This window comes from Bombina bombina, chromosome 2 (assembly GCF_027579735.1).
Source record: "Bombina bombina isolate aBomBom1 chromosome 2, aBomBom1.pri, whole genome shotgun sequence".
Taxonomy (NCBI): domain Eukaryota; kingdom Metazoa; phylum Chordata; class Amphibia; order Anura; family Bombinatoridae; genus Bombina; species Bombina bombina.
In genome coordinates, this window is record NC_069500.1 from 1,122,284,256 (window position 1) to 1,122,311,020 (window position 26,765).

Below are 26,765 nucleotides of genomic sequence, written 5' to 3' on the forward strand. Positions count from 1 at the left end.
TCTAATCTCTAGTTTAAGTGCAACAAAGTTGAGAGCTAGAGCTTCCGTGATTTTAGTGACTAAGACTTGCATATCGAGTGTATCAGTTATAGGAAGTACAGCGGCAGGTGTTGCTTGTGATTCAGGTGTAACATCTGAGATGTTCTTTGCTCTCCTATCTCTTTGATTTGCGGCCATGACTGGCGAGGGAGTCTTAGAGTGAGAGTGAAAAAATGTATCCATGTGCCAAAATCAAGAAAAAAGGGTGGTAGCCTATATTTACTGGGGAGAAGAACCTCCCGGTGCAATAAAAAAAGGGGGACAGGAAAAAGTGAGGTAAGAGAGTGGAGGAATCTGAGTGTGAGGAATGGTGCAGGGACAAGGGTTGTGTGATTAATAACCTGGTTAATAAGAAGGAGAAAAAAAGAAGCAGCCAATAACAGGAAGTGATTTAGGGCTCACTCGCCAAGTCACGCGCACAATAACAACAATAATAATAATAAAGATAAAGATATTTTAAAAGAGATTTGCTCAATCTGTACACAATAATTGCTCTATAGTATTACCTAGAGACTTATACCTGTTGATTAAAGAAGTGAGCTCAGGCCCTGTGTAGTTTTACTGTAGGAGGGTAAGAATTTTGAAGTCAAACAATTTTATATAATATGTCCCTGACACTTATTATTGAAGGAAAAGGTCAGAGGAATTAGATAAACAAAGCTAAATCAAGTTTGTTTATGTAAAGACCTCCCTGAGCTGTCCTAGCACCTTGCAACCACGTTGTCTTTACAGGGCTATATATATAGCTCTGCTTAATCTAGACGTGCATTATAACATGTATTATGATTTCATGCAATATATTAACCTGACTTCAATTTATAAGTAACTAAGTGTAGTTGGAGGTATGTCCTTTTCTTCCCAATTAAAGAAGGAAGGGAAAGAGTTTATACAGGGGGTGATGCAATATAAGCAGCATTAATTATACCTCTACAGCTATCCAGTAGACAGTAATTTAACTTTAAAGTATCATCCTTAACAGCTACAGTGTGCCTAACTGATAGCTGCAGTAGATGGATGTAACAAGGTTAATTTAACTTTATAATGTTTAAAATTAGAATAACACCAGAACCTTGTGCATTACAAACCACCAGCCAGTGAACTAAAACAGAGATCAAAGCAGCGAATGCTGGTTGCTTAGTGCAAATATAATGCAGTTATTAACCTGGAGTGGTGCTGATATTCTTATAGTATAGCCTGGGTACTTATGCAGGTATAGACTTACTAGTCTTTAAGACAGAAAAGAAAAAAAGAATTTCTACGGGGAGTAAATATGCTGTAAGCAGTACTGAATATGTCTCTGAACCTGTCCAGCAATTAACAATTTAACTTTCAGATGCCTTGGAGTATCATCAGGGACAGCTATGATACAATTTACTAATCACTGTAGTAGACACAGGATTAGGTTTTGGCTTTATAATAATCTGAAATTTAAATAACACCAAGACCTTATATATCACATGCCCATACACAATGTGCTATTTAACTTTCAAGTACCTTGGGGCATTATCCAAGGCAGCTATAGTATAGTTCACTAACCACTACAACAGGTAAATGTGCAGTACAAAAGATTAAATTTTGGCTTTATAATATTTTAGAAGAAACACCAGCACACCAGAGCCTTATATATCACATTCCCACAGACAACATATTGAAGCAAGAGTCAAAACAGAAAGCACTGGTTGCTGGATGCAAATATAGTATAGTTTTTCCTCTTTTCTTTTCTCTTTCTTCCCCTCTCTTCCCTCCCTTCTTTTTTCCTCTTTTTTAAATGATCCGTGGAAATGTAGATTACTTTATAATGCAAACTAGTTACTTCTGAATATAAACTTATTGAACCCAGACAATTAATGCACAAGAGAATACATTGTAACAATAGGTGGTTACATTTCTATGGCTATATACAAAAATATTTTAAATGAATAAAGAATGATATCGGCCAGATGTGTCTTCACAATGAGTTATGTGTCTATATCTTTTTCCCCCTTCTTTCCTTCCCCTTAGATCAGTAAAGAGTTCCAGGGGTTTTATAGCGTATTATGCTGGCAAATGGGGGAGAATATATATATGTATTTTCTTTCCTTTCTTTTTTTTTCCTCCCCCCTTCCCTCTTTCAATGGCAAGTTTTATGTCCCAAGATCTTTTAAAGTCTCTTTGTTTGATGACTGTCTTTGGATAGTATGTGCCCCACTTCGTCACTCCGTAGTTGTCCACTTCCCCCCTACTAAATGTGCCAGGAACGATGAACTGAAATGAGAACCCCCCTTCCAATATTGCCTCACCGTCAGTCGGTTGTCTTCCAGCCTCAGTGACCCGGTGAACAACTCAGCCTGGGAAGTATCCTACCGCTTCCTGTTTCATCACACTACCGGGCATCCGTAGTCACCTCCCCTCACGCATCACCGGTGGGAGGGGAGAGAGCGCGCCGAACCAGACACCGTGACCAGCCAACGAAAAACAACCCCCTCACCTAACCCCGCTCCAAGGCCGGGGTCGGCACCCTCCCACGCAGCACCGGTGGGGGAGGGAGAGGGGGAAAGAGAAGAAGCCAGTTGTCAGCACTGCAAAAAAAGCTGCAGAATAGAAGCAGGTGAGGTTGGGGTACCAAAGGAAATTCAGAGTTTGTCTAGTAGAGTTGGTTTAGCGTATTGAGGGGGGGAAGGATTACCTAGACAGGATAACAAAGTTCTTATGGAGAGAGCAGGTAGGGCTCCAAACCAAGAAAAGGAGACCAGGATAATGAATTGAGTTGCGGACCTAATTTAAGGTACAGGCTGAAGGTAGTTGCTGCAAAAAGCAAAGGTCCAGGTAGCTGGGGTTTGCAAAAGCCAGTGGGATAACAGGCCACTGGATAGGATTCCGGATCAGATCTTCTTTGTCTGTCCTGGGGAAAATAGCCCCCACACTCGGGGTACGGCGCGAAAGATCCACCGCCAACGTCTATCAGACTGGAGCTGCAGCTTGAGCTACACCTGCGAGCCGCACCTGCATAGCACACCTGAGCAGCCACACCTGTGTAGCTCCACCTCCACCAGAACCGAGATTTCAGAGAATACCATTTTAAACAACTTTGTAATTTACTTCTGTTATCTAATTTGCTTCATTCTCTTGATATTCCTTCCTGAAAAGCCTATCTAGATAGGCTCAGTAGCTTCTGATTGGTGGCTGCACATATTTGCCTCATGTGATTGGTTCACCCATGTGCATTGCTATTTCTTTAACAAAGGATATATAAAGAATGAAGCAAATTAGATAATATAAGTAAATTGGAATGTTGTTTATAATTGTATTCTCTTTCTGAATCATGAAATAATTTTTTGGGGTTTAATGTCCCTTTAATGATCCAATTTGCTTTGTTCTTTTGGTATCCTTTGTTTAAAAGCATATCTAGGTAGGCTCAGGAGCTACGATGCCCCGCTGGGAGTTAGCTAATGATTGGTGCCTGCACATATATGGCTCTTGTCATTGGTTTACCACATGTGTTTTGCTAGCCCTAATAGTGTGCTGTTGCTCTTGAGTCTATGGGGCCTATTTATGAAATGTCTGTCGGACCTGATCCGACAGTGCGGATCAGGTCCGACAGACATAGCTGAATGCGGAGTGCAATATGCTCTGCGTATTCAGCATTGCACCAGCAGCTCTTGTGAGCTGCTGGTGCAACGCCACCCCATGCAGACTCGCGGCCAATCTGAGGCAGTGGACAGACATCGCCAGAAATCAACCCGATCGAATACGATCGGGTTGATTGACACCCCCTGCTAGCGGCCGATTTGCCGCAAATCTGCAAGGGGCGGCATTGCACCAGCAGTTCACAAGAACTGCTGGTGCAATGATAAATGTTTAGAGCGTATGCTTTCGGCATTTATCGATGTGCAGCGGACATGATCCGCAATATCAGATCATGTCCGCTCGCACAATGATAATTCGGCCTCTATGGCTCATTAAAGGATAGCAAGAGAAAAAAAGCAAAGTAGTTATTAGAGGTAAATGGGAAAGTTCTTACACACTCTATCTGAATCATTAAATGTTTGTTTTAAGTTTACTGTCCCTTTAATTTAAAAGTAAAATGTATTAATATGTCTCATTCTTAAAAGAGATAAGTATTAAAGGGGTCGGTATCGTAAAAATTAAACTTTTATGGTTGAAAAACAGCATATAATTGTAAGCAACTTACCATTTCCCTTGTATTACAAAATGTGCTTTGTTCTTTTGGTACTGTTTGTAGAAAAGTAAATCTAGGTAGGTTCATAGGAGCTTACGATGGTGCATATGCCTGTAACACGCTATGGCAGCAATATTTGTATGTAGTAATATTATACATTGTTATAAACACTGCTGCAGTGGGATATTTCGGTTTTGTGCTGCCCTAGGCACTCAACATTCTGTTGCCGCCCCAGGTTTTTGGGCTTTTTTGGCCATAATATATTTTGGTCAGGATGTAACGTGACTTTTTTCATGGTATTTCCAAAGTAAATACTTGCATACACTCAGGAGGGTTGAGCTAGCACATGTGTACATAGTATACAAGTGAGCAGGATAGTGTGTAGTGCTAGTGTGTACTGATTTTGTTCTCCATGTACCAACAATAATAGTGCTGGTGTGCTTCTCCCCATAGTACAGTCCAGTGCACTCCTTGTCAGGCGTAATGTGTTTTTTTGGGGGGGGGGTTATTAACGTGATGTGTTATGTGCAAATATTGAGGGACAGATTACGAGTGGAGCGGAAACATTTGGGTGTTTGAGCTTGTTGGGCTTACCGCTGGTGTTTAGTTGAAAGTAAACGCTATCACTTGAGCGCAATCGCGAATTATGCTAGAATGTTTACCAGTGACTTCTGGTTAACTGTTTTGCCAAACAAAATATTTGCACAAAACACATCAAAACATTACAAATACATTACAAAGTATAGTTACACTAATAATAACACTATCTAAAAAACATTGCACACAAAAGTTATAAGGGAGAAAATATATAAGGTCTCATGTGTTAGAAAAAAAAGGCAGACAAAAGACTTTAACATAGAGATAAAGACATACTGTATACATCTAAAGATGTATATTATTGTATATACATGTCTATATGTGTGTACATATGTATTTATGTATTTATACAGTATGTTTTTATATATATATATATATATATATATATATATATATATATACATGTTTGATATGTGGAATTTAGTTTATTTGCTATATTGCAAATCAAACAAGTGACTTTTCATTCATTTTTTTCTTAGTTGCTTGATAACTTGGCACTTGGTTATATAGATGTATCAAACAGAAATAATTTTCACTACTTTTTGCATTATTAATTTACAATAAGCTTATATATTTTCTTTGACACTTTTTAGTTACCCCACCTCCCCACTCTATTTTTTAAATCCATTACCCAATCTCCTCATACCTATTTATTAGTTTTGAAACCATAATTGTACCTTTAAAATTGGGGGGAAAATTACATCAAATACATTTTATAGCCTACAACACAATGCATATGTTAACAGCCCGATTTTAAAAAGATCCCTGGACTGGTGAGATTCTATAAGAATGTTTGCCAGCCCTTTTGTTTTCCTGGTGGAATTATCTAAATCCACTTTTTACCCTGAAAACAAGGTGGCTTGTTAAAGGGACAGTATACACCCATTTTCATATAACTGCATGTAATAGACGCTACTATAAAGAATAATGTGCAAAGATACTGATATAAAAATCCATTATAAAACCTTTTAAAAACTTAGGCCTAGATTTGGAGTTTGGCGGTAGCCGTGAAAACCAGCGTTAGAGGCTCCTAACGCTGGTTTTAGGCTACCTCCGGTATTTGGAGTCACTCAAAAAAGGGTCTAACGCTCACTTTGCAGCCGCGACTTTTCCATACCGCAGATCCCCTTACGTCATTTGCGTATCCTATCTTTTCAATGGGATCTTTCTAACTCCGGTATTTAGAGTCGTGTCTGAAGTGAGCGTTAGAAATCTAACGACAAAACTCCAGCCGCAGAAAAAAGTCAGTAGTTAAGAGCTTTCTGGGCTAACGCCGGTTCATAAAGCTCTTAACTACTGTACTCTAAAGTACACTAACACCCATAAACTACCTATGTACCCCTAAACTGAGGCCCCCCCCCACATCGCCGCCACTCAATTTAATTTTTTTAACCCCTAATCTGCCGACCGCCACCTACGTTATCCTTATGTACCCCTAATCTGCTGCCCTAACATCGCCGACCCCTATATTATATTTATTAACCCCTAATCTGCCCCCCACAACGTCGCAGCCAGCTACCTACAATAATTAACCCCTAATCTGCCGACCGCAAAGAGCCGCCACCTACATTATAGCTATGTACCCCTAATCTGCTGCCCCTAACACCGCCGACCCCTATATTATATTTATTAACCCCTAATCTGCCCCCCTCAATGTCGCCTCCACCTGCCTACACTTATTAACCCCTAATCTGCCGACCGGACCTGAGCGCTACTATAATAAAGTTATTAACCCCTAATCCGCCTCACTAACCCTATAATAAATAGTATTAACCCCTAATCTGCCCTCCCTAACATCGCCGACTCCTAACTTCAATTATTAACCCCTAATCTGCCGACTGGAGCTCACCGCTATTCTAATAAATGTATTAACCCCTAAAGCTAAGTCTAACCCTAACACTAACACCCCCCTAAGTTAAATATAATTTTAATCTAACGAAATGAATTAACTCTTATTAAATAAATTATTCCTATTTAAAGATAAATATTTACCTGTAAAATAAACCCTAATATAGCTACAATATAAATTATATTTATATTATAGCTATTTTAGGATTAATATTTATTTTACAGGTAACTTTGTAATTATTTTAACCAGGTACAATAGCTATTAAATAGTTAAGAACTATTTAATAGCTAAAATAGTTAAAATAATTAAATTAAAAATTTACCTGTAAAATAAATCCTAACCTAAGTTACAATTAAACCTAACACTACACTATCAATAAATTAATTAAATAAAATACCTATAATTATCTACAATTAAACCTAACACTACACTATCAATAAATAAATTAAATACAATTCCTACAAATAAATACAATGAATTAAACTAACTAAAGTACAAAAAATAAAAAAGAACTAAGTTACAAAAAATAAAAAAATATTTTCAAACATTAGAAATATATTACAACAATTTTAAACTAATTACACCTACTCTAAGCCCCCTAATAAAATAACAAAGCCCCCCAAAATAAAAAAATGCCCTACCCTATTCTAAATTACTAAAGTTCAAAGCTCTTTTACCTTACCAGCCCTGAACAGGGCCCTTTGCGGGGCATGCCCCAAGAAGTTCAGCTCTTTTGCCTGTAAAAAAAAACATACAATACCACCCCCCCCCAACATTACAACCCACCACCCACATACCCCTAATCTAACCCAAACCCCCCTTAAATAAACCTAACACTAAGCCCCTGAAGATTTCCCTACCTTGAGTCGTCTTCACCCAGCCGAGCCAAATTCTTCATCCAAGCGGAGCAAGAAGAGGTCCTCCATCCGGTAGAAGTGTTCATCCAAGCGGGGCAGAAGAGGTCCTCCATCCGATTGAAGTCTTCATCCAAGAGGCATCTTCTATCGTCATCCATCCGGAGTGGAGCGGCAGCATCCTGAAGACCTCCGACGCGGAACATCCATCCTGGCCGACGACTGAACGACGAATGACGGTTCCTTTAAATGACTTCATCCAAGATGGCGTCCCTCGAATTCCGATTGGCTGATAGGATTCTATCAGCCAATCGGAATTAAGGTAGGAATATTCTGATTGGCTGATGGAATCAGCCAATCAGAATCAAGTTCAATCCGATTGGCTGATCCAATCAGCCAATCAGATTGAGCTCGTATTCTATTGGCTGTTCCGATCAGCCAATAGAATGTGAGCTCAATCTGATTGGCTGATTCAATCAGCCAATCAGATTTTTCCTACCTTAATTCCGATTGGCTGATAGAATCCTATCAGCCAATCGGAATTTGAGGGACGCCATCTTGGATGACGTCATTTAAAGGAACCGTCATTCGTCGTTCAGTCATCGGCCAGGATGGATGTTCCGCGTCGGAGGTCTTCAGGATGCTGCCGCTCCGCTCCGGATGGATGACGATAGAAGATGCCTCTTGGATGAAGACTTCAATCGGATGGAAGACCTCTTCTGCCCCGCTTGGATGAAGACTTCTACCGGATGGAGGACCTCTTCTTGCTCCGCTTGGATGAAGAATTTGGCTCGGCTGGGTGAAGACGACTCAAGGTAGGGAGATCTTCAGAGGCTTAGTGTTAGGTTTATTTAAGGGGGGTTTGGGTTAGATTAGGGGTATGTGGGTGGTGGGTTGTAATGTTGGGGGGGGGTATTGTATGGGTTTTTTTACAGGCAAAAGAGCTGAACTTCTTGGGGCATGCCCCGCAAAGGACCCTGTTCAGGGCTGGTAAGGTAAAAGAGCTTTGAACTTTAGTAATTTAGAATAGGGTAGGGCATTTTTTTATTTTGGGGGGCTTTGTTATTTTATTAGGGGGCTTAGAGTAGGTGTAATTAGTTTAAAATTGTTGTAATATATTTCTAATGTTTGTAAATATTTTTTATTTTTTGTAACTTAGTTCTTTTTTATTTTTTGTACTTTAGTTAGTTTAATTCATTGTATTTATTTGTAGGAATTGTATTTAATTTATTTATTGATAGTGTAGTGTTAGGTTTAATTGTAGATAATTATAGGTATTTTATTTAATTAATTTATTGATAGTGTAGTGTTAGGTTTAATTGTAACTTAGGTTAGGATTTATTTTACAGGTAAATTTTTAATTATTTTAACTATTTTAGCTATTAAATAGTTCTTAACTATTTAATAGCTATTGTACCTGGTTAAAATAATTACAAAGTTACCTGTAAAATAAATATTAATCCTAAAATAGCTATAATATAAATATAATTTATATTGTAGCTATATTAGGGTTTATTTTACAGGTAAGTATTTATCTTTAAATAGGAATAATTTATTTAATAAGAGTTAATTAATTTCGTTAGATTAAAATTATATTTAACTTAGGGGGGTGTTAGTGTTAGGGTTAGACTTAGCTTTATGGGTTAATACATTTATTAGAATAGCGGTGAGCTCCAGTCGGCAGATTAGGGGTTAATGTTTGAAGTTAGGTGTCGGCGATGTTAGGGAGGGCAGATTAGGGGTTAATACTATTTATTATAGGGTTAGTGAGGCGGATTAGGGGTTAATAACTTTATTATAGTAGCGCTCAGGTCCGCTCGGCAGATTAGGGGTTAATAAGTGTAGGCAGGTGGAGGCGACGTTGTGGGGGGCAGATTAGGGGTTAATAAATATAATATAGGGGTCGGCGGTGTTAGGGGCAGCAGATTAGGGGTACATAGGGATAATGTAAGTAGCGGCGGTTTAAGGAGCGGCAGATTAGGGGTTAATAATAATATGCAGGGGTCAGCGATAGCGGGGACGGCAGATTAGGGGTTAATAAGTGTAAGGCTAGGGGTGTTTAGACTCGGGGTACATGTTAGAGTGTTAGGTGCAGACGTAGGAAGTGTTTCCCCATAGCAAACAATGGGGCTGCGTTCGGAGCTGAACGCGGCTTTTTTGCAGGTGTTAGGTTTTTTTTCAGCTCAAACAGCCCCATTGTTTCCTATGGGGGAATCGTGCACGAGCACGTTTTTGAGGCTGGCCGCGTCCGTAAGCAACTCTGGTATCGAGAGTTGCAGTTGCGTTAAATATGCTCTACGCTCCTTTTTTGGAGCCTAACGCTGACATTCTGTGGACTCTCAATACCAGAGTTATTTTAAAGGTGCGGCCAGAAAAAAGCCAGCGTTAGCTACGCGGGTCGTTACCGACAAAACTCTAAATTTAGCCGTTACTTAGAAGCTCCCAATTTAGCACTGTTGATAAGGTTAGGTTTGGACACCCACCGAAAGGGGCTGAGAGCAGATCCCCTGCATATGAAAAGACCCGTTATATAAACAGAAGCTGTCTGAAGTCTGTATACATCAGGATACATCTAAAACTTTGGGGCTTGGTTATACAAGTCTGAAAATCAGCACAATGTTATTTAAAACTAGCAAAACTATAATAATTTTTACAAAAACACCCCAGATGGGATATATAAATAGATCATCTGCAAAACATTTATGCAAAGAAAAATCTACTGTACAATGTCCCTTTAAGGGGTGTATACTGCATTTTCAAATGGGAAGGAGATGCATACATGACAAAAGTGCACCAAAAAAATTGTATTTTTAAAATTTTACAAAACGAGTAATTGAAAAATTCACACAAAAATACACAGGGAAAAAATTGTATTGTTCACCAAAAATCTTATTTTATAAAAACAAAATATGTAGGTAAATTACACGGGAATAAATTATGCACAGTGTAAATCGTAATTTAAGTACACTGGATGTGCAAACAAAAGCAAGAAATGTGTAGTTAAAAGTACAAAATAGAAAGCGTAATTGTTGTTTATTCTTAAAATGGGCTGAACATGGACGTTCCTTGGGTGTATATGAAATTTTCTCTCAAATCCCAGCGTTATTCTATAAACATTTTCGGCTAGATTTAGAGTTCTGCGGCCAAAGGGGTGCGTTAGCTACGCGTGTATTTTTTCCCCCGCACCTTTTAAATACCGCTGGTATTTAGAGTTCACAGAATGGCTGCGTTAGGCTCCAAAAAGGGAGCATAGAGCATAATTTACCGCCACTGCAACTCTCAATACCAGCGGTGCTTACGGACGCGGCCAGCTTAAAAAACGTTCTCGTGCACGATTCCCCCATAGAAAACAATGGGGCAGTTTGAGCTGCAAAAAAACCTAACACCTGCAAAAAAGCAGCGTTCAGCTCTTAACGCAGCCAATAGAATGCAAGCTCAATCTGATTGGCTGATAGGATCAGCCAATCGGATTGAACTTGAATCTGATTGGCTGATTCCATCAGCCAATCAGAATTTTCCTACCTTAATTCCGATTGGCTGATAGAATCCTATCAGCCAATTGGAATTCGAGGGACGCCATCTTGGATGACTTCCCTTAAAGGAACCTTCATTCGGCGTCTAGTCGTCAGAAGAAGAGGATGGATCCGCGCCGGAGGTCTTCAAGATGGAGCCGCTCGTCATCGGATGGAAGAACATAGAAGATGCCACTTGGATGAAGATGTTTGTTGGTCCGGATCTCCTCTTCTGCCCGGATAGGATGAAGACTTCTGCCCGAAGATGGACTTCTTCAGCCGCCGCTTGGATCAAGACTTCAGCCGGAGGATGGACGTTCAGCCCCCGCTTGGGCTTGGATCAAGACATCGGAGCCTGGACCAATCGCTGATACCCGGTGTGGTGAAGATAAGGTAGGAAGATCTTCAGGGGCTTAGTGTTAGGTTTATTTAAGGGGGGTTTGGGTTAGATTAGGGGTATGTGGGTGGTGGGTTGTAATGTTGGGGGGGGGTATTGTATGGTTTTTTTTCCAGGCAAAAGAGCTGAATTCTTTGGGGCATGCCCCGCAAAAGGCCCATTTAAGGGCTGGTAAGGTAAAAGAGCTTTTCTATTTTAATTTTAGAATAGGGTAGGGCATTTTTTTATTTTGGGGGGCTTTGTTATTTTATTAGGGGGCTTAGAGTAGGTGTAATTAGATTAAAATTGTTGTAATATTTTTCTAATGTTTGTAAATATTTTTTTATTTTTTGTAACTTAGTTCTTTTTTATTTTTTGTACTTTAGTTAGTTTATTTAATTGTATTTATTTGTAGGTAGTGTATTTAATTAATTTATTGATAGTGTAGTGTTCGGTTTAATTTTAGATAATTGTAGGTATTTTATTTAATTAATTTATTGATAGTGTAGTGTTAGGTTTAATTGTAACTTAGGTTAGGATTTATTTTACAGGTAATTTTGTAATTATTTTAACTAGGTAGCTATTAAATAGTTATTAACTATTTAATAGCTATTGTACCTGGTTAAAATAAATACAAAGTTGCCTGTAAAATAAATATTAATCCTAAAATAGCTACAATATAATTATAATTTATATTGTAGCTATATTAGGATTTATTTTACAGGTAAGTATTTAGCTTTAAATAGGATTAATTTATTTAATAAGAGTTAATTTATTTTGTTAGATAAAAATTATATTTAACTTAGGGGGGTGTAAGTGTTAGGGTTAGACTTAGCTTTAGGGGTTAATAAATTTAATAGAGTAGCGGTGAGGTCCGGTCGGCAGATTAGGGGTTAATACTTGAAGTTAGGTGTTGGTGATGTTAGGGAGGGCAGATTAGGGGTTAATACTATTTATTATAGGGTTATTGAGGCGGGAGTGAGGCGGATTAGGGGTTAATACATTTATTAGAGTAGCGGTGAGGTCCGGTCGGCAGATTAGGGGTTAATAATTGTAGGTAGGTGGAGGCGACGTTGGGGGCGGCAGATTAGTGGTTAATAAATATAATATAGGGGTCGGCGGTGTTAGGGGCAGCAGATTAGGGGTACATAGGGATAATGTAGGTTGTGGCGGTGTGCGGTCGGTAGATTAGGGGTTAAAAAATTAATAGAGTGGCGGTGATGTGGGGGGGCCTCGGTTTAGGGGTACATAGGTAGTTTATGGGTGTTAGTGTACTTTAGAGCACAGTAGTTAAGAGCTTTATGAACCGGCGTTAGCCCAGAAAGCTCTTAACTCCTGGCTTTTTTCTGTGGCTGGAGTTTTGTCATTAGATTTCTAACGCTCACTTCAGCCACGACTCTAAATACCGGTGTTAGAAAGATCCCATTGAAAAGATAGGATACGCAAATGGCGTAGGGGGATCTGCGGTATGGAAAAGTCGCGGCTGCAAAGTGAGCGTTAGACCCTTTCCTGACTGACTCCAAATACCAGCGGGCGGTAAAAACCAGCGTTAGGAGCCTCTAACGCTGGTTTTGACGGCTAACGCCAAACTCTAAATCTAGGCGTTTCAAACTACAGTTCTCACAATTTTTTTGCAAGTTAAAAAGTGGAGAGTTTTCACCAAAATACTCAAAACACTAGTTATTCTGCAAGGAAAACCAATGCATACAAGGAGCAAATTTAAGGCACAGTGCACTGAAAACAGAGTAATTTGATTTGTATTAAGCATAATATTAATGTTTTAAAACACTCGCAGGGACAGACCCTTTTCTTATAACATTCCATAAGGGCTACCCCTGTGAGTGTTGGCGTGGAAAACCACGTCTTGAATGACCAATTTTTTAGAATCAGGGACTAAGGGGTAGATTTACCAAAGGTCGGGCGGACATGATTCGCTCAACCTCACTAAATGTCGGCATTTAACATTGCACAAGCATTTCTGGTGAAATGCTTGTGCAATGCCGCCCCCTGCTTACTCGTGGTCAATCGGCCACTAGCAGGGGCCGTCAATCATCCCGATCGGATCTAGGTGATTTCAGTCCGCCACCTAAAACGTTGTGGAGAAGTTAAGGAGCATTTCCATTTCTGGCGGACCAGAAACCATGGGTCATCGATGCAGCATCCGCTGCTTCATAAATCGACCCCTTAGTGCCATGACAAACATTATTGAGAACAGATAGCAAAGCCGCTATGTACTGACATGTTTAAACCTTTTTTTTTTTCTTTTTTTTTTTTGTTTAAATAATTTTTATTGAGGTTGAGTATAAAATAACAAACATGAAGAGTTACAATCATCAGGTACATGTGCAGAAAAGAACATATCATTCAAATTATCGCAAAACAAACAAGTCTGTTACATCACAGGTATGTAAAAAAACAAAAAACAAAAAACAAAATACTGTAAATAAACCTCACATTTTCTATTTTTGTTGTATAGAGAAGGGAAACTGCAAACCTCACATTTTCAAAAAACAAATAAGAAAAAATACAAAGATATACTGATTATTAGAGGCTATTGGTTCACATAAGATAGGGGGGATGTTCACGGCAGCAATTACATATCTATAAGATTGAAATATTTTAAATAGAACAGTATGTGTTTCAAATTGCATAACACAAGATTGTGAAAAAGAAAAAAGAATATGCAATTCTTATTATCCACTGTCAGACTAAATATATTGTGTACCATTATACCTCGTAGCTTAAGCATATGATTGTAAAACATATACATTAGTTGGGTGAACATAGGGGAAAATTGCGGAATATTACGAGGAAAACCGCGAGAGTGACTACTGGGGGGAAACCCAGAGCACCTTGAGATACTCGCATATGTCAGAAAAAAACACATGCGGGGGGGTAGGAGACCAAAAATATAAGAGAAAAGGGCACCGGCTCCTATAGATATAATGAGTAACACCATAATTAGCACTAGCATAACAGTAAAAACTCTCAAAAAATATATATATAAAACTATATATAATAGCAGTAACAGGTAAGTAATATTAGGTAAGTAACATTAGATTCCTAACATGTCAAATCTGTAATCAAAGCCTCCACCTTACTATAGGGTTGTTGCGAGATGGGCTATAGAACATATCAGAGTCAAGGGAATAGAGAGACTCTTCGAAAAGTTGTATCTGGCATAAATAAGCTCTAAGGCATATACGGAATAGCGATTAATAATCAAACAGTAGATTAGGCAGTGAGCTTATGAATTATTGTCCACTAACCAAACCTTCTTAAAGCACAATACAATAGTTATCTGTCAAACTAGGAGCTCAGCGGGAGTTGGGAACTCAGTTTTGCATTACTGTCAAGAGGTAAACTATCAGACATGTGAGGTTCTCCCTCCCTGCAGACACACGGGCCCTATGCCCCACAGCAAGGGAAACCACCAGTTTAGGGTTATATAGTGAGTACCCCAGACAATGAAAATGGTTACAAGTAATATGGATCATAATGTAATAGTATGATAGCCATAGAGACAAGTCACCTTGCATCCAGATGGCGAAGGCTAAATACATCTGGTGAGTCATAACCAACATATAAGTATCATTCTCACATGGGTAGATCTATTGGGTAGCAGATTAATTATCACAATTAAGTAGATGGTGTTAGCGGTACGCATAAAGTGAAGCAGGCTAGGTACTGAATACATGAACACTTAATCAGCGTATAAGAAAAATATGTAAGAGGCCAGCTCTCACTCCAAGCTGTTTATGAGACACAGTTACAAAATTATTGGGACAAATATCAAAATGGCTTTAGTATACCCAGTAGCATCCGATTATTAAGAAACACACATGACTCTCAAATGCAAGTGACTAAGTTTGAGAAATGGCGTAAGGCATGTTCAAACATTCACGCTTTCCCATTAGTTGCATGATATACCCATCTTAAGTTATTTAAATAAATATGCTATTGATGCTACAATGAATTATAAGTATATAGTTAGTAACTAAGCATAAAGTAAGGAGGCCAAATTACCCACTTATAGCTTAACCATACATAGATGTGCATTCAACGCTACTCAAATGAAATTTAAAAGTTCGATAAACAGTATTCTCAAACATCAATACCAAACATATTAATTACGGCTTCCAGATCCGCTGTATTATAAAAGTCATTCAAATGATAGTTATGTAACGGATGAGAGAGCTGTCACAAAAATAAAGTCCTTGGGTTATAGGTCTCATGACAAATTATAAGGCTTCCTAGATTGTGTTACCAGTAATCGAATAATTTATTGGGAGATCAGCAGGGATTCTGTATGTAACCCATCTAGTAGGCAACATAAAGCTCAGCGTGAGGGAGACAGGAAGAAAAAAAAAAAGCAAAAAGGTTCTCTTGAGGTAAACTTTACCGCCAGCCATAAGTCCCAGTAGAAAGTACAGCCTTTGTCTATCCGATGCCTGTCTTCCAGAGTGGCATCATGAGCGTAGGGTATAGATTTACAGCTAATACTTGAAAGGTCTCACACCAGATTGCAGGGAGCAAATGGAGCGGCATGTGCTGAGAGGAGATTTGCGCCGCTACTGACTTCCATCCTAGATCGGCAGAACAAGTATTAGGGCGCTCAAATTGAACCTTAGCACTCTCAAAATCCTCCCTTCTCTCTGCTGACTCCCTGGGTCTTAGCAAAGTCCGCCCCAGGCCGCCAGACCACTGAACACCAATCTGTCCTTCGCAAGGGTCAGACCGCAAGCGGAGGGCTCCAGCCTCCTGTATATAGAGCGAGATCCTACTCGGTGGTGTGCTGCTGCGTTGCGACAGATCGCTAGAAAGCATATCCTCCGATACACCGCTAGGCTGGGTCGGGGCTTCTAGAATAGGTAGGTCCATGATAGAATTCAAAGTCTCTGCAAAGCGGAGCTGATATTGCTTCAAAAGGGTTTCAATCCCCTCCAGGAGGTGACAAGCGTGTGCCATGTTGAGCTTGGATGTGATTTTTGTAAATAGCCCTCCTCACGTAGATTAAAGATGGCTGCTCCTAGAAGGCCTCATCTAGTTCCATCGGTAGGAATGACTGGGCAGCATAACTTCTCATGGTCTTTAGATCTCCAGTTTTCTTAGAGGCGCTCAGTAAGTAATTAGGCACCTTATTGGTTTGAAATATGCTGAGCAGAAAGGTCAAATATGCATTTTTTGATAATATGTAGGTAGAGCTGCGGGAACATGCGACCTTCCAGGCTCATAGCTGGCTCCGCCCCCTAAACCTTTTTTAATAATTCATAATTCATATATAATTTATTTTACCTCTTGTGGAAAATTATGTTAAGTAATAAAGGCTTAAAAATACTTAAAAAACAAATACATGTGGTGCAAGGCTTGTGCAAAATGTCACCTTGAGGAATTGTAGGCAAACGTTACTTTTGAAGTGTTTCCAATCTATTATATTTAAATATAAATTGAAGCTTAAAGGGATAGTCTAGTCAAAATTAAACTTTCATGAATCAGATAGAGCATGCTATATTAAGCAACATTCTAATTTACTCCTATTATCAATTTTTCTTCGTTTTCTTGGTATCTTTATTTGAATGTAAGCTTAGGAGCCGGCACATTTTTGGTTCAGCACCTTGGTAGCGCTTTCTGATTGGTGGCTACATTTAGACACCAATCAGAAAGCGCTACCCATGTGCTGAACCAAAAATGGGCCGGCTCCTATGCTTACATTCCTGCTTTTTCAAATAAAGATACCAAGAGAATGAAGAAAAATTGATGATAGGAGTAGATTAGAAAGTTGCTTAATATAGCATGCTCTATCTGATTCATGAAAGTTTCATTTTGACTAGACTATCCCTTTAATGGCTTTCTCTTGATAATATAATTGTTTATTTTCAAGAAGTATAATTTACCTAAATAACTGTACTTTGTATGATCCTTACTGCGGATTTATGATCTATTAACCAAGACAAAGGATGATTAAAGGGGGAGTAAAATCAAAATTCTCCAAATTCCCAATTTACTTCTATTAGCAGAAAGATAGAAAAGCAATCTGCTTGCTCTATGGCCCGTTTACCACCTGGGAGTAGCTTCTTTTAGCCCAATCTTTCTTTTCACAGAGGAGATCTTTCCTGAAGTATATTAGTCTTATCCACCTACCAAGATCAGTCCAGCCCCAGCGGGTCGCAATACCAGACAATTCTAATCTGAACAAGGAACGTGGCAACCCCAGATGATCATTTCGTCCTTCTTTGGGCCTTGTCAGTGAGGTGGAGCCATATTCCTCTAAGCCCGTTGGGCAAGGGTCTACATCTGGTTTCCCTCATAATTTGTTCTCTTGGTATCCTTTGTTGAAGTATAAACCTAGGTGTATTTTGTATTGTATGGCAGGAGTGTTTGCAACAATGTACAACACTGCTATAAACATTGTTGTGCACACTTGTACAAGATTGCTAAAGACTTGTGCACTTTCCTGAGCTCACCTATTATTACTCTTTAACAAAGGATACAAAGAGAACTCCTAAAAATTGATGATATAAATAAAATTGAAAGCTCTATCCAATCCATCTAAGTTAAATTTTTACTAATAACAATTATATGTATGCTATACAAGGTTGCTTGCAAAAATAAGATGATATATTTCTAGAACATTACAAAATGACCCATGATTACTGTAAATTCAGTGCAGTTTAAAACCCTTATCTAATAAACACACACAAATGCTTAATGAAGATTATTGCCAACTTGCTACAAGGCTTTTAGTTTTGATTGAGTTTTTTTTCAGGTTTTTACTTGTAAATAAATTGTTTTCTCCCTCATCCACTTTTCCAAAAGCATGATCCATACACATAACCAAATATTAAACACTTGCTGTAAGTGACTCAAAAAATGTGTGGGCAGGCAAAGTGCTTGCTCTCCAGCTGGGCCCTCATAGACTTTGTCAGTAGGAAGCCTTGTAGAATAAAAAAACAGAGTTGCTTTTAAGATGAATCAGAAGCCAGTATTGCTTTTAGTAGGAAGAAAAAGTTTCTCTTAAAAACGACTTGTATTTAAACTTCTAAATATCAGTGTAATTATCTTGATTTTCTCTGGCTATCTTGTCTGAGTGACCTTCTTTATTCTTTCCTTAGAGTGCTGCGAAAAAACAGAATCAGCATAATAAATGAGAACACATTTTCCTTCCTCTACAGAATGGATGAGTTGTAAGTTTTCCAATATTAGAAATGATTAAAAGGCAACAACTTTATATTAGTCATATAAATACAAAAATAATGCTTAAAATGCAATTATATTTAGAATGACAAAACAATAGATAGTTCTCAACGTGACTATCTCATTTACACCTTTATGACTGCTATATTTGTGTGTTTATGCACATAATAATTCTAATATTTTCTGTATGAGCTTAAAGATTGCTTTTCTTTTCAATTTGTTAAGCAAACATGCTGCTTTTAAACGTTATCACTGAATTGCATTTGCATAGAAGTCTCTATTTTTTAAAAGAAGGGGATTTAAAAATAAACGTTGGAATAAATAATTTTAAACAAGGTTTCCCTAGTACCCCTTGATATTTAGTTTTAGATTACCATGTTTATGGTCTGAAGCTACACATGGGATAAGTAAATGTGTTATACATTAGAGGGACATTAATGTGAAGCACTATTCAAATAAATGTAAAAAGTTGGCATGAAAAAGTGGATGCTGTTGTTTTTTTTGTTTTTAAATGAACAAGATTTGGGTCATAGAATAAGTAGTGCTGATGGATGAATCAGGAAAGCATGGGGCAGTCCAGGATTGTTCCTGGTCAGTTAGGGGTGTGGTTAGACAGTCTGGGTGTGTGGCTTGTAGGAAGAAAAGGCAGGGAAGGGCTTTTTCCCTCCTCCTCAGCACAATTGGGTTACGAGCTAAATGTTTGGTATGGTTTTGCCCCCTTCCACCCTCATAGAACCACCACTGGATATAAGCTAATTAGCTCTGAAGGAAACCTCCCGGAGCTCTATTGGTAAACAGTGGCAGACACCACACACATATGAATAAAAAACGTGTAATTTTCCATATGAGAACAAACAGGCATATTACAATGTCCATTAAATGCATCAATTTAAATAATTACTCTAGTTTCCCTTTTTGGTGATTGGTATTGTACCAAAGACTTTGTACTCCTAATTTAAATTGTTTGCATTATTATTATCATTTATATATTTAGCACCGCAAAATTCCGTAGCGCTGGGTACAAAGATAGGGGTATACAATGACAAGGATTTGTGATAAAATACAAAACATAACAAACTAAACAAATCTAGTACAGGAGGAAGTCTACAGGTTTAGGGTGCAGAGACATAAGGTTTGGGGTAGCTTGAATTGTAGTTGCAACAGTGAGTCAGGCAGTACAAGATCTATTTTGGTTAGGATGAGAGATGGGGTCTCCCCCATCTCTCATCCTAACCAAAATACCTTTGGTTGGTAAGCCTCTCTGAATAGGTATGTTTTCAAGGAGTGTCTGAAGCTATACAAGGTTGGAGACAGTCTTATGGAGCAGGGTATAGAGATCCAGACGACAGGAGCAGTACGTGAGAAGTTTTGGAGATGGGAGTGGGACGTAGAGCTAATAGAAGTGGAGAGACGTAGGGCAGAGGTTGATCGAAGAGGACGGGGTGGGGAATGCGGGGTGGGGAATATTTGGAGATGAGAGAGGAAATATAGTTGGGAGTTAGACTGTTAAGTGCTTTGTAAGTTAGGGTTAATACTTTAAATTGTATTCTGGAGTGTATGGGGAGCCAGTGTAGAGACTGGCAAACCGGAGCAGCTGATGTAGATCGGCAACTCAGGTAGATTAGTCTAGCTGAAATATTCATAATAGATTGGAGAGAGGAGAGGCAGTGTTTTGGAAGGCCATTTAGAAGTAGATTGCAATAATCAATGCGTGACAAAATGAGGGAATTAATTAGTATTTTTGTAGTTTTTTGAGTAAGGAAGGGACAAATTCTGGAAATGTTGCGCAGGTGTTAACGGCAGTATTTGGTGAGTGCTTGTATATGTGGGTTGAATGTGAGTTCTGAGTCAAGTGTGACCACCAAGACAGCGGACCTGGGGTGATGTGTTGAGTATAGAGTCTCCAACCGTCAGAGAAATGTCAGGTGTTGGATGTCTCGAAGAGGGGAAAATAAGAAACATCTCAGTTTTGGAAAGATTGAGTTGGAGGTATTGTGAAGACATCCAAAAGGATATATTACCATGAAAAATTTATACTGATTCACTTTAAAATTAATACAGTTTTCATGGTTGTATTTATTTTGTATTAATCACTGTAACAAATCTTTATTTTGACAGGGACCTGTCTAATAATAAAATTGAAACATTTGACTCATCTTTACTGAGGGGCATGTCAGATTTATCCCAACTGTAAGTACCTTGTCATATCATTTTATACTAACTTTCATCTTGGTATAAATTTTACTGGGATTTCACTGATAAATATTAAAAATAAAACGTGTACAATATAACAAAAACAATAAGAAAACAAAATTTGTTTTACATTTACGTATTTCCAGTATCCGATGCAGAGTATTAAATGTGTGTGAAATTGCTTCTTTAGGTTTATTTTCACATTTAAAATAGATGTTGCTCATTAAAACCATAGCCCATCGCTCTCAACATCATGCCCATTCATCATAATGAACCTGCAGGAGCAGCAGGGCAGCTTATAATATTCTCTATATACACAAGTTTAATAATTTATTACTGGAATTTTCATTATGTGTGCTGGGAGCACATCAAGTGGGGCACAAAATCCCAGGGCAGTGACCCTTCTCAGATAAGCACATAAAAACCTGTCTCTTTAATCAAGAATCTGAAGAGCGAAAAGAAAATGGGTCAGATTACAAGTGGTGCACTAATGATTGCGTGGGTGCGATAAGCTACAGTGGGTATTAAAAAGAATCACCCCCCTTAAAAATAATCACATTTTGTTGCTTTGCAGCCTGAAATAAAGACAGGCACAGTTTTTGTTTATCCAGTTGTAATTACTCAGTGCAATTTATAACATCTAAGTAAAAGATCTAACACCAACATGTCAGGCAAAAATAAAGACAATTCAAAAACAGAATCTCTGAGTTGCAAAAACGATCACCCCCCTCCTAAAATTACTTGTAAACTCAATCAGGTGTAGCTAATTGCCTTCACAACAGCACACACAAAGCAATTTGACCTTTAACTGTGATCAGCTGTGGGCATATTTATTAGCTCAGCATGAAAAGAGCTTTCCTGGAGCATCTCTTACCCTGGTAGTTAAACTGAAGCAAACAATCAAGTATGGATGGCAAGGCACTGTCAAAAGATCTCCGGGATAATGTTGTGGACAGGCACAAGTCAGGAGATGGATACAAGAAAATATCAAAGGCTTTATCAATGCCTAGAAGCACAGTGAAGTGTATTATTAAGAAGTGGAAGGTATTTAATCTGGTGAAAATGTCAGTCTTACCGAAGATTCTGTATCCACTTTTAATGCTGTCTTTCTTTCTCACCAATCAGACTTGTCACATATGAATAAAGCAATCCATTCCTTTATTTGGAAACGTAAAAAGACACGCATAGCCACTAACAAACTGCAGCAACTGATTTTTAAGGGAGGCTTGGTGCGCCTGAATCTAAAGTTATATAACTGGGCAGCGCTGACTCGTTTAATTCTCGATTGGCAACTTAATACCGCACATTTCAGGGTCCCTTCTCTGGAGGAAGCAATAACAGCGCTGCACTCTATTGCCTATCTCCATACATTCTGCTTCAAGACCTGGCCACAGAGATTAAAAATAATATAATGTATAGAGACACTCTGAGAGCATAGTGGTCAACCCTCAAATATCTTGGTAGAGAATCCCCCTCCCCCAAATTCATCCCTCTAGTGGGGAATAAAGACTTCCCAGCTGGGAATCATACAGCCCTCTTCTATATTTGGAACTCTCTAGATATTAATTCGGTGGGTGTACTTCTGGATCCTCACGTCACACACAGTCAGGACATTTCAGGATCTAAAAAACAAGTTTGACATTCCTAATACACATTTCTATGCCTATCTACAAAGTAGACACTATATAACTACCCTAATTATTCAAAATACCGGATTCTGGCAATTATCCCCCTTTGCAGTTACACACACGGCCTATAGACTGGGTCGCTTCTCCATAGATATCAAATATCTCAAATATCTTGACTAGACTACAAAAAGAGGGCATGGGAGATACCACAATCGATGACATTAAAAACAGTCTGGCAATGACCAAGGTGACTAGTCTGGCAGTCTCCCTTAGGGAGACCCAGACTAGGATGCTCAATGGAGGCTACATCACTACAGCACGCTTGGCACACTGGAATCATGCGTGCCCGAACAGGCGCATTAAATGTTGCTTATCTAAGCCCACACTTGCCCATTATTTCTTTGATTGTCCCTACATTAACCGTTTCTGGCATCAGCTGCAACTTTGGATTAAAACAACTTTCAAACTCAATATCACCTTTGACTTAAAGATGATTTACCTCTTTACATGGGACAGACAACACAGCAACATGCACCTCATGCTTACGCTCTGCACTATATTGGCCCGTCAATGTATCGTGGCCCTATGGATCTCTAAAAAAATCACCCTACATAGCTCAATTCAAACAGAGACTACTTAAACAACTTTTTATTAAACAACTAGATACCAAACTGGATATAAACCATAGACTACAAAAATGTCTTAAAAAATGGCAAAGTTTTATTATCACCCTTGCCCACCATTACAACAACAGGTTTTAAGACCTTTCCTAGATCACAAAATATTCCTTGAAGCCTCCCTTAGAGGAGACTGGAATATCCCTGAATTTGACTACCATAGCAATCTGCAGAGAACTGGTCTAGAGGAAATATTGATTGAGGGGTAAAATCATAGACATTATCTTTCGCTTTGTCATTACTTGTAAGGGAGAGGGACCCCTTCTCTTTTTTTCTTTTTTTTCTTTCTTCCCCCCACCCTATGGAGACTAAACAAGATAAACCTTGGCTCTATTCTTATGTTAAGTATAGGTTAATATTTTTTAGACAGTTTTAGCAGAATGTATATGTATGTTTAATGTGTTTTTGTTTAAATGGACTTAAAGAAATAGAAAAATAGAGAAAAAGTTATGGGACATTAGGTAATCGCATGGACTCAACTCGTGCACACTCAAAATATACTACATCTGATGATCGAGTGTGGGGACTCCCACGGTACTAATTACTTCTCTGGAACCTGTTTCATATAAATGGACGAACCTATGTCAGAGACTCTCTTTATACCACCTTTGATGTAATTCGCAACTTAATGCTTAAAGGTTAATTGCAGATGTACTGTATTACCATGTGATTCCTAATTTTTTAAAAAAGAATTAAAAAGAAAAGAAGTGGAAGGTATGACTTGAAGACTGCAGTCCACAAACGGTCACCATCAAATGTAACGGAACTGGAGCAGTTCTGCAAAGAAGTGTGGGCAAATATTCCACAGTTTAGATGTGCAAAGTTAGTAGAGACATATTCCAACAGACTAAAGGCTGTAATTAAAGCAAAAGGTGGTTCAACAAAATACTGACACAAAGGGGTGATCCTTTTTGCAACTCAGTGATTCTGTTTTTGAATTGTCTTTTTTTTTTTGCCTGACACTTGGATGTTATAAGTTGCACTGAGTAATTACAACTAGATAATCAAAACTATGTCTGTTTTTATTAAAGGCTGCAGAGCAACAAAATGTGATTATTTTCAAGGGGGGGGGTGACATTTGTGCGCAACTTTGATATTACAAGTCCATTTGTGTTGGTATAAAAAGCTGAAAGTTATAGTTTGCGCATGAGCGAAAGCAGAAACTTCTCTAGACTACAAGTTAACTTTAATGGTTAAAATATATATATATATATATATATATATATATATATATATATATATATATATATATATATACAGTATATATATATATATTTTTTTTATTTATTTTTTTAAATAAAATAACATTTTCTTCTATGTGATAAACATAGACATTTAAAATATTTCTAAGTACCCCCATGAATAAGTTATGTGTAAACAGATATAGTTCATGCAGTGTCTGAAGACACAAAGATTTCAGTTTCCATTAATCAAAATTGTAAACCTTGGGATTCCCCTGTTTAAATTATTGTAGTAATAATTATTGTAGAAGTAATTATTAAAAATATTTTAAATAGTAGATCTTAAAAAAACAGTTGCAATATATAAAGCATTAACAAATATCCTTTCTTTGCTGTGTCTATAAAATGTAAATTCTCCTTCACAGTGGCATTTCCATTCATCTAAACATGTGCCAACATCTACGTATTAGCACTGCATTGGCTTCAGGTGAACATGTAAGAAATCCTAGGAATTCCAACAGAAACTTTTAGAGAATAGTTGCAGCCTGTAAAATGTCCAGAAGATGGCAGTACAATAGGGTTTATGGGAGAGAAGACTCATGTGCTGGAAATAGGAGCCCCCAGGGCAATAATTAGGAAAACCATGTGTAGAAAAGATGTAATTTAAAATAAGATACAGCAACTTAATAGGTTAGTTTCAAAATATTAAATTGATCTTAGTGCACAGGAAGAGCAAATATAGGAATCATCAAAACCAAGTATATTAATATACTAAGTAACAGCAACAGTGTGGGAGCGCTCAGACGTCCGCTCTGTGTGTGGCCTCGGCTCGCGCTTCACGTAAGGTGCCGCCCCTCTTGAATAAGTCCTGACGTCCCGATGACGATTCCTGAGTTATTCAGTCAATCAGGTGCAAGTGGTTAAAACGATCCACCACCGCTTGCACTAAATATGATAGCAACATCCACTGCACACGGTAACTGACATTTCCAAACCATGTAACGGAAATAAGAGACAAAGGCTCAAAAAGGTGAAATAAAAAGTCTGTATTCAGTAACTCTGTTAGGCAAAAGCGGTTACAACAGGCAATTCAGCAGGTCAAACGCGTTTCAAATGTTTATATATTAAACTTCCTCAGTGACCATCATGCACTATTGCCCATAATGCAGCACTATTTAAAGGGCAAGAAAACACACTCCCTCTTTAATTAAACCAATCAAATTACAAAAAAGTGCTGCGTTATGTCAACTACGAATACTGTGTTAAGTGACAGCAAAATCCATTTCTTTATTTAGATAGACTGAAAACATTATGCTACACATAATAATATAATTTTTAACTCACATATTAACTATCAGAAAAGGAATATAGTTTGACTCAACATAAAAATAAAAAACTTTACTTAACTAATTAGGTATCCACAAATAGTTTTACATCCCATTCAGAATTTAACCCTATTGGCATTCTGGTATCCAGCTGAAAGATCCAGAAAACCTCTCTTTTACTGAGAGTATTACATCTATTTCCTCCTCTTGGATGTCTGGCAATCAGCTGGATACCCTGAAATGTCAGCAGGGAACTGTCAGAGTCGTGTTCTTTTCTGAAATGTAGGGAGACTGGTGTAGTGGACTCAGGATCTTCTATGGAACGCAAGTGTTCCAAAAAACGATCTTTTAAAGCCCGTGTCGTCTGACCGACATACTGCCTATAGCACCCCCTACAGGTCAGAAGGTATATAACATCGCAAGAATTGCATGTTATATGTTCCTGTATCTTAAATTGTTTTTCATTTGCAGTAGACACAAAATTCTGACCAAAGGTAGCATAAGTGCAAGACTTACACCTCCTACTACCACATTTGAAAAAACCTGGTTTAATAGACAACCAATTCTGGCTAGAAATTTTTGGCAACATAGAGGGAGACAAAATCCCTCTTAATGTTTTTGCTTTACGTGACACAAATAATACTCCATCCTTAACTATGTCACATAATTTGTCATCTGTCTCTAGGATAGGCAATGCTTTACGAATAATGCCGCAAATTTGGGCATATTCTTCACTGTACGTAGTGATAAACTTGGGCTGACGAAATCTCTTATCTCCTTCCACTCTCTTTTTCTCAAGTAAAGTAGACCTATCCATATCATCAACTTCCTTTTTAATCGACTCAATTGTCTCTCTACAATACCCTCTGTGTATAAGTCTATTTGTCAATTCTTCAGAGTGTAACTGATAACTCTGTTCATTCGTGCAATTGTGTTTGATCATGATATATTGGCTTTTTGGGATAGAACGAATTGTATGTTTTGGATGACAAGACTGTGCATTTAGGATAGTATTCCCTGCAATCTCTTTGCGAAATAATTCAACATCTACTGATTCATTTGCTATATTAGACACCAGTCTAATATCCAAAAATGGCATGGAGTTTTTGTTAAATTCTAATGTAAATTTTAAATTCATCAAATTATTCTGTAGATATTCTGTAAATTGTTCAATCAAATGT

The 26,765-nt window shown here is 38.1% G+C and overlaps 1 protein-coding gene across 1 annotated transcript in view; it reads left to right on the top strand.

The window, feature by feature from the left end:
* The window catches only part of RXFP1 (relaxin family peptide receptor 1), a 509,714-nt gene that overhangs the window by 368,698 nt on the left and 114,251 nt on the right, over positions 1-26,765 (top strand). Inside the window, exons 10-11 of the mRNA XM_053700228.1 lie at positions 18,499-18,570; positions 20,699-20,770. Of these exons, the coding sequence (XP_053556203.1) occupies positions 18,499-18,570; positions 20,699-20,770 (144 nt within the window). The remainder of the gene's footprint in view (positions 1-18,498; positions 18,571-20,698; positions 20,771-26,765) is intronic.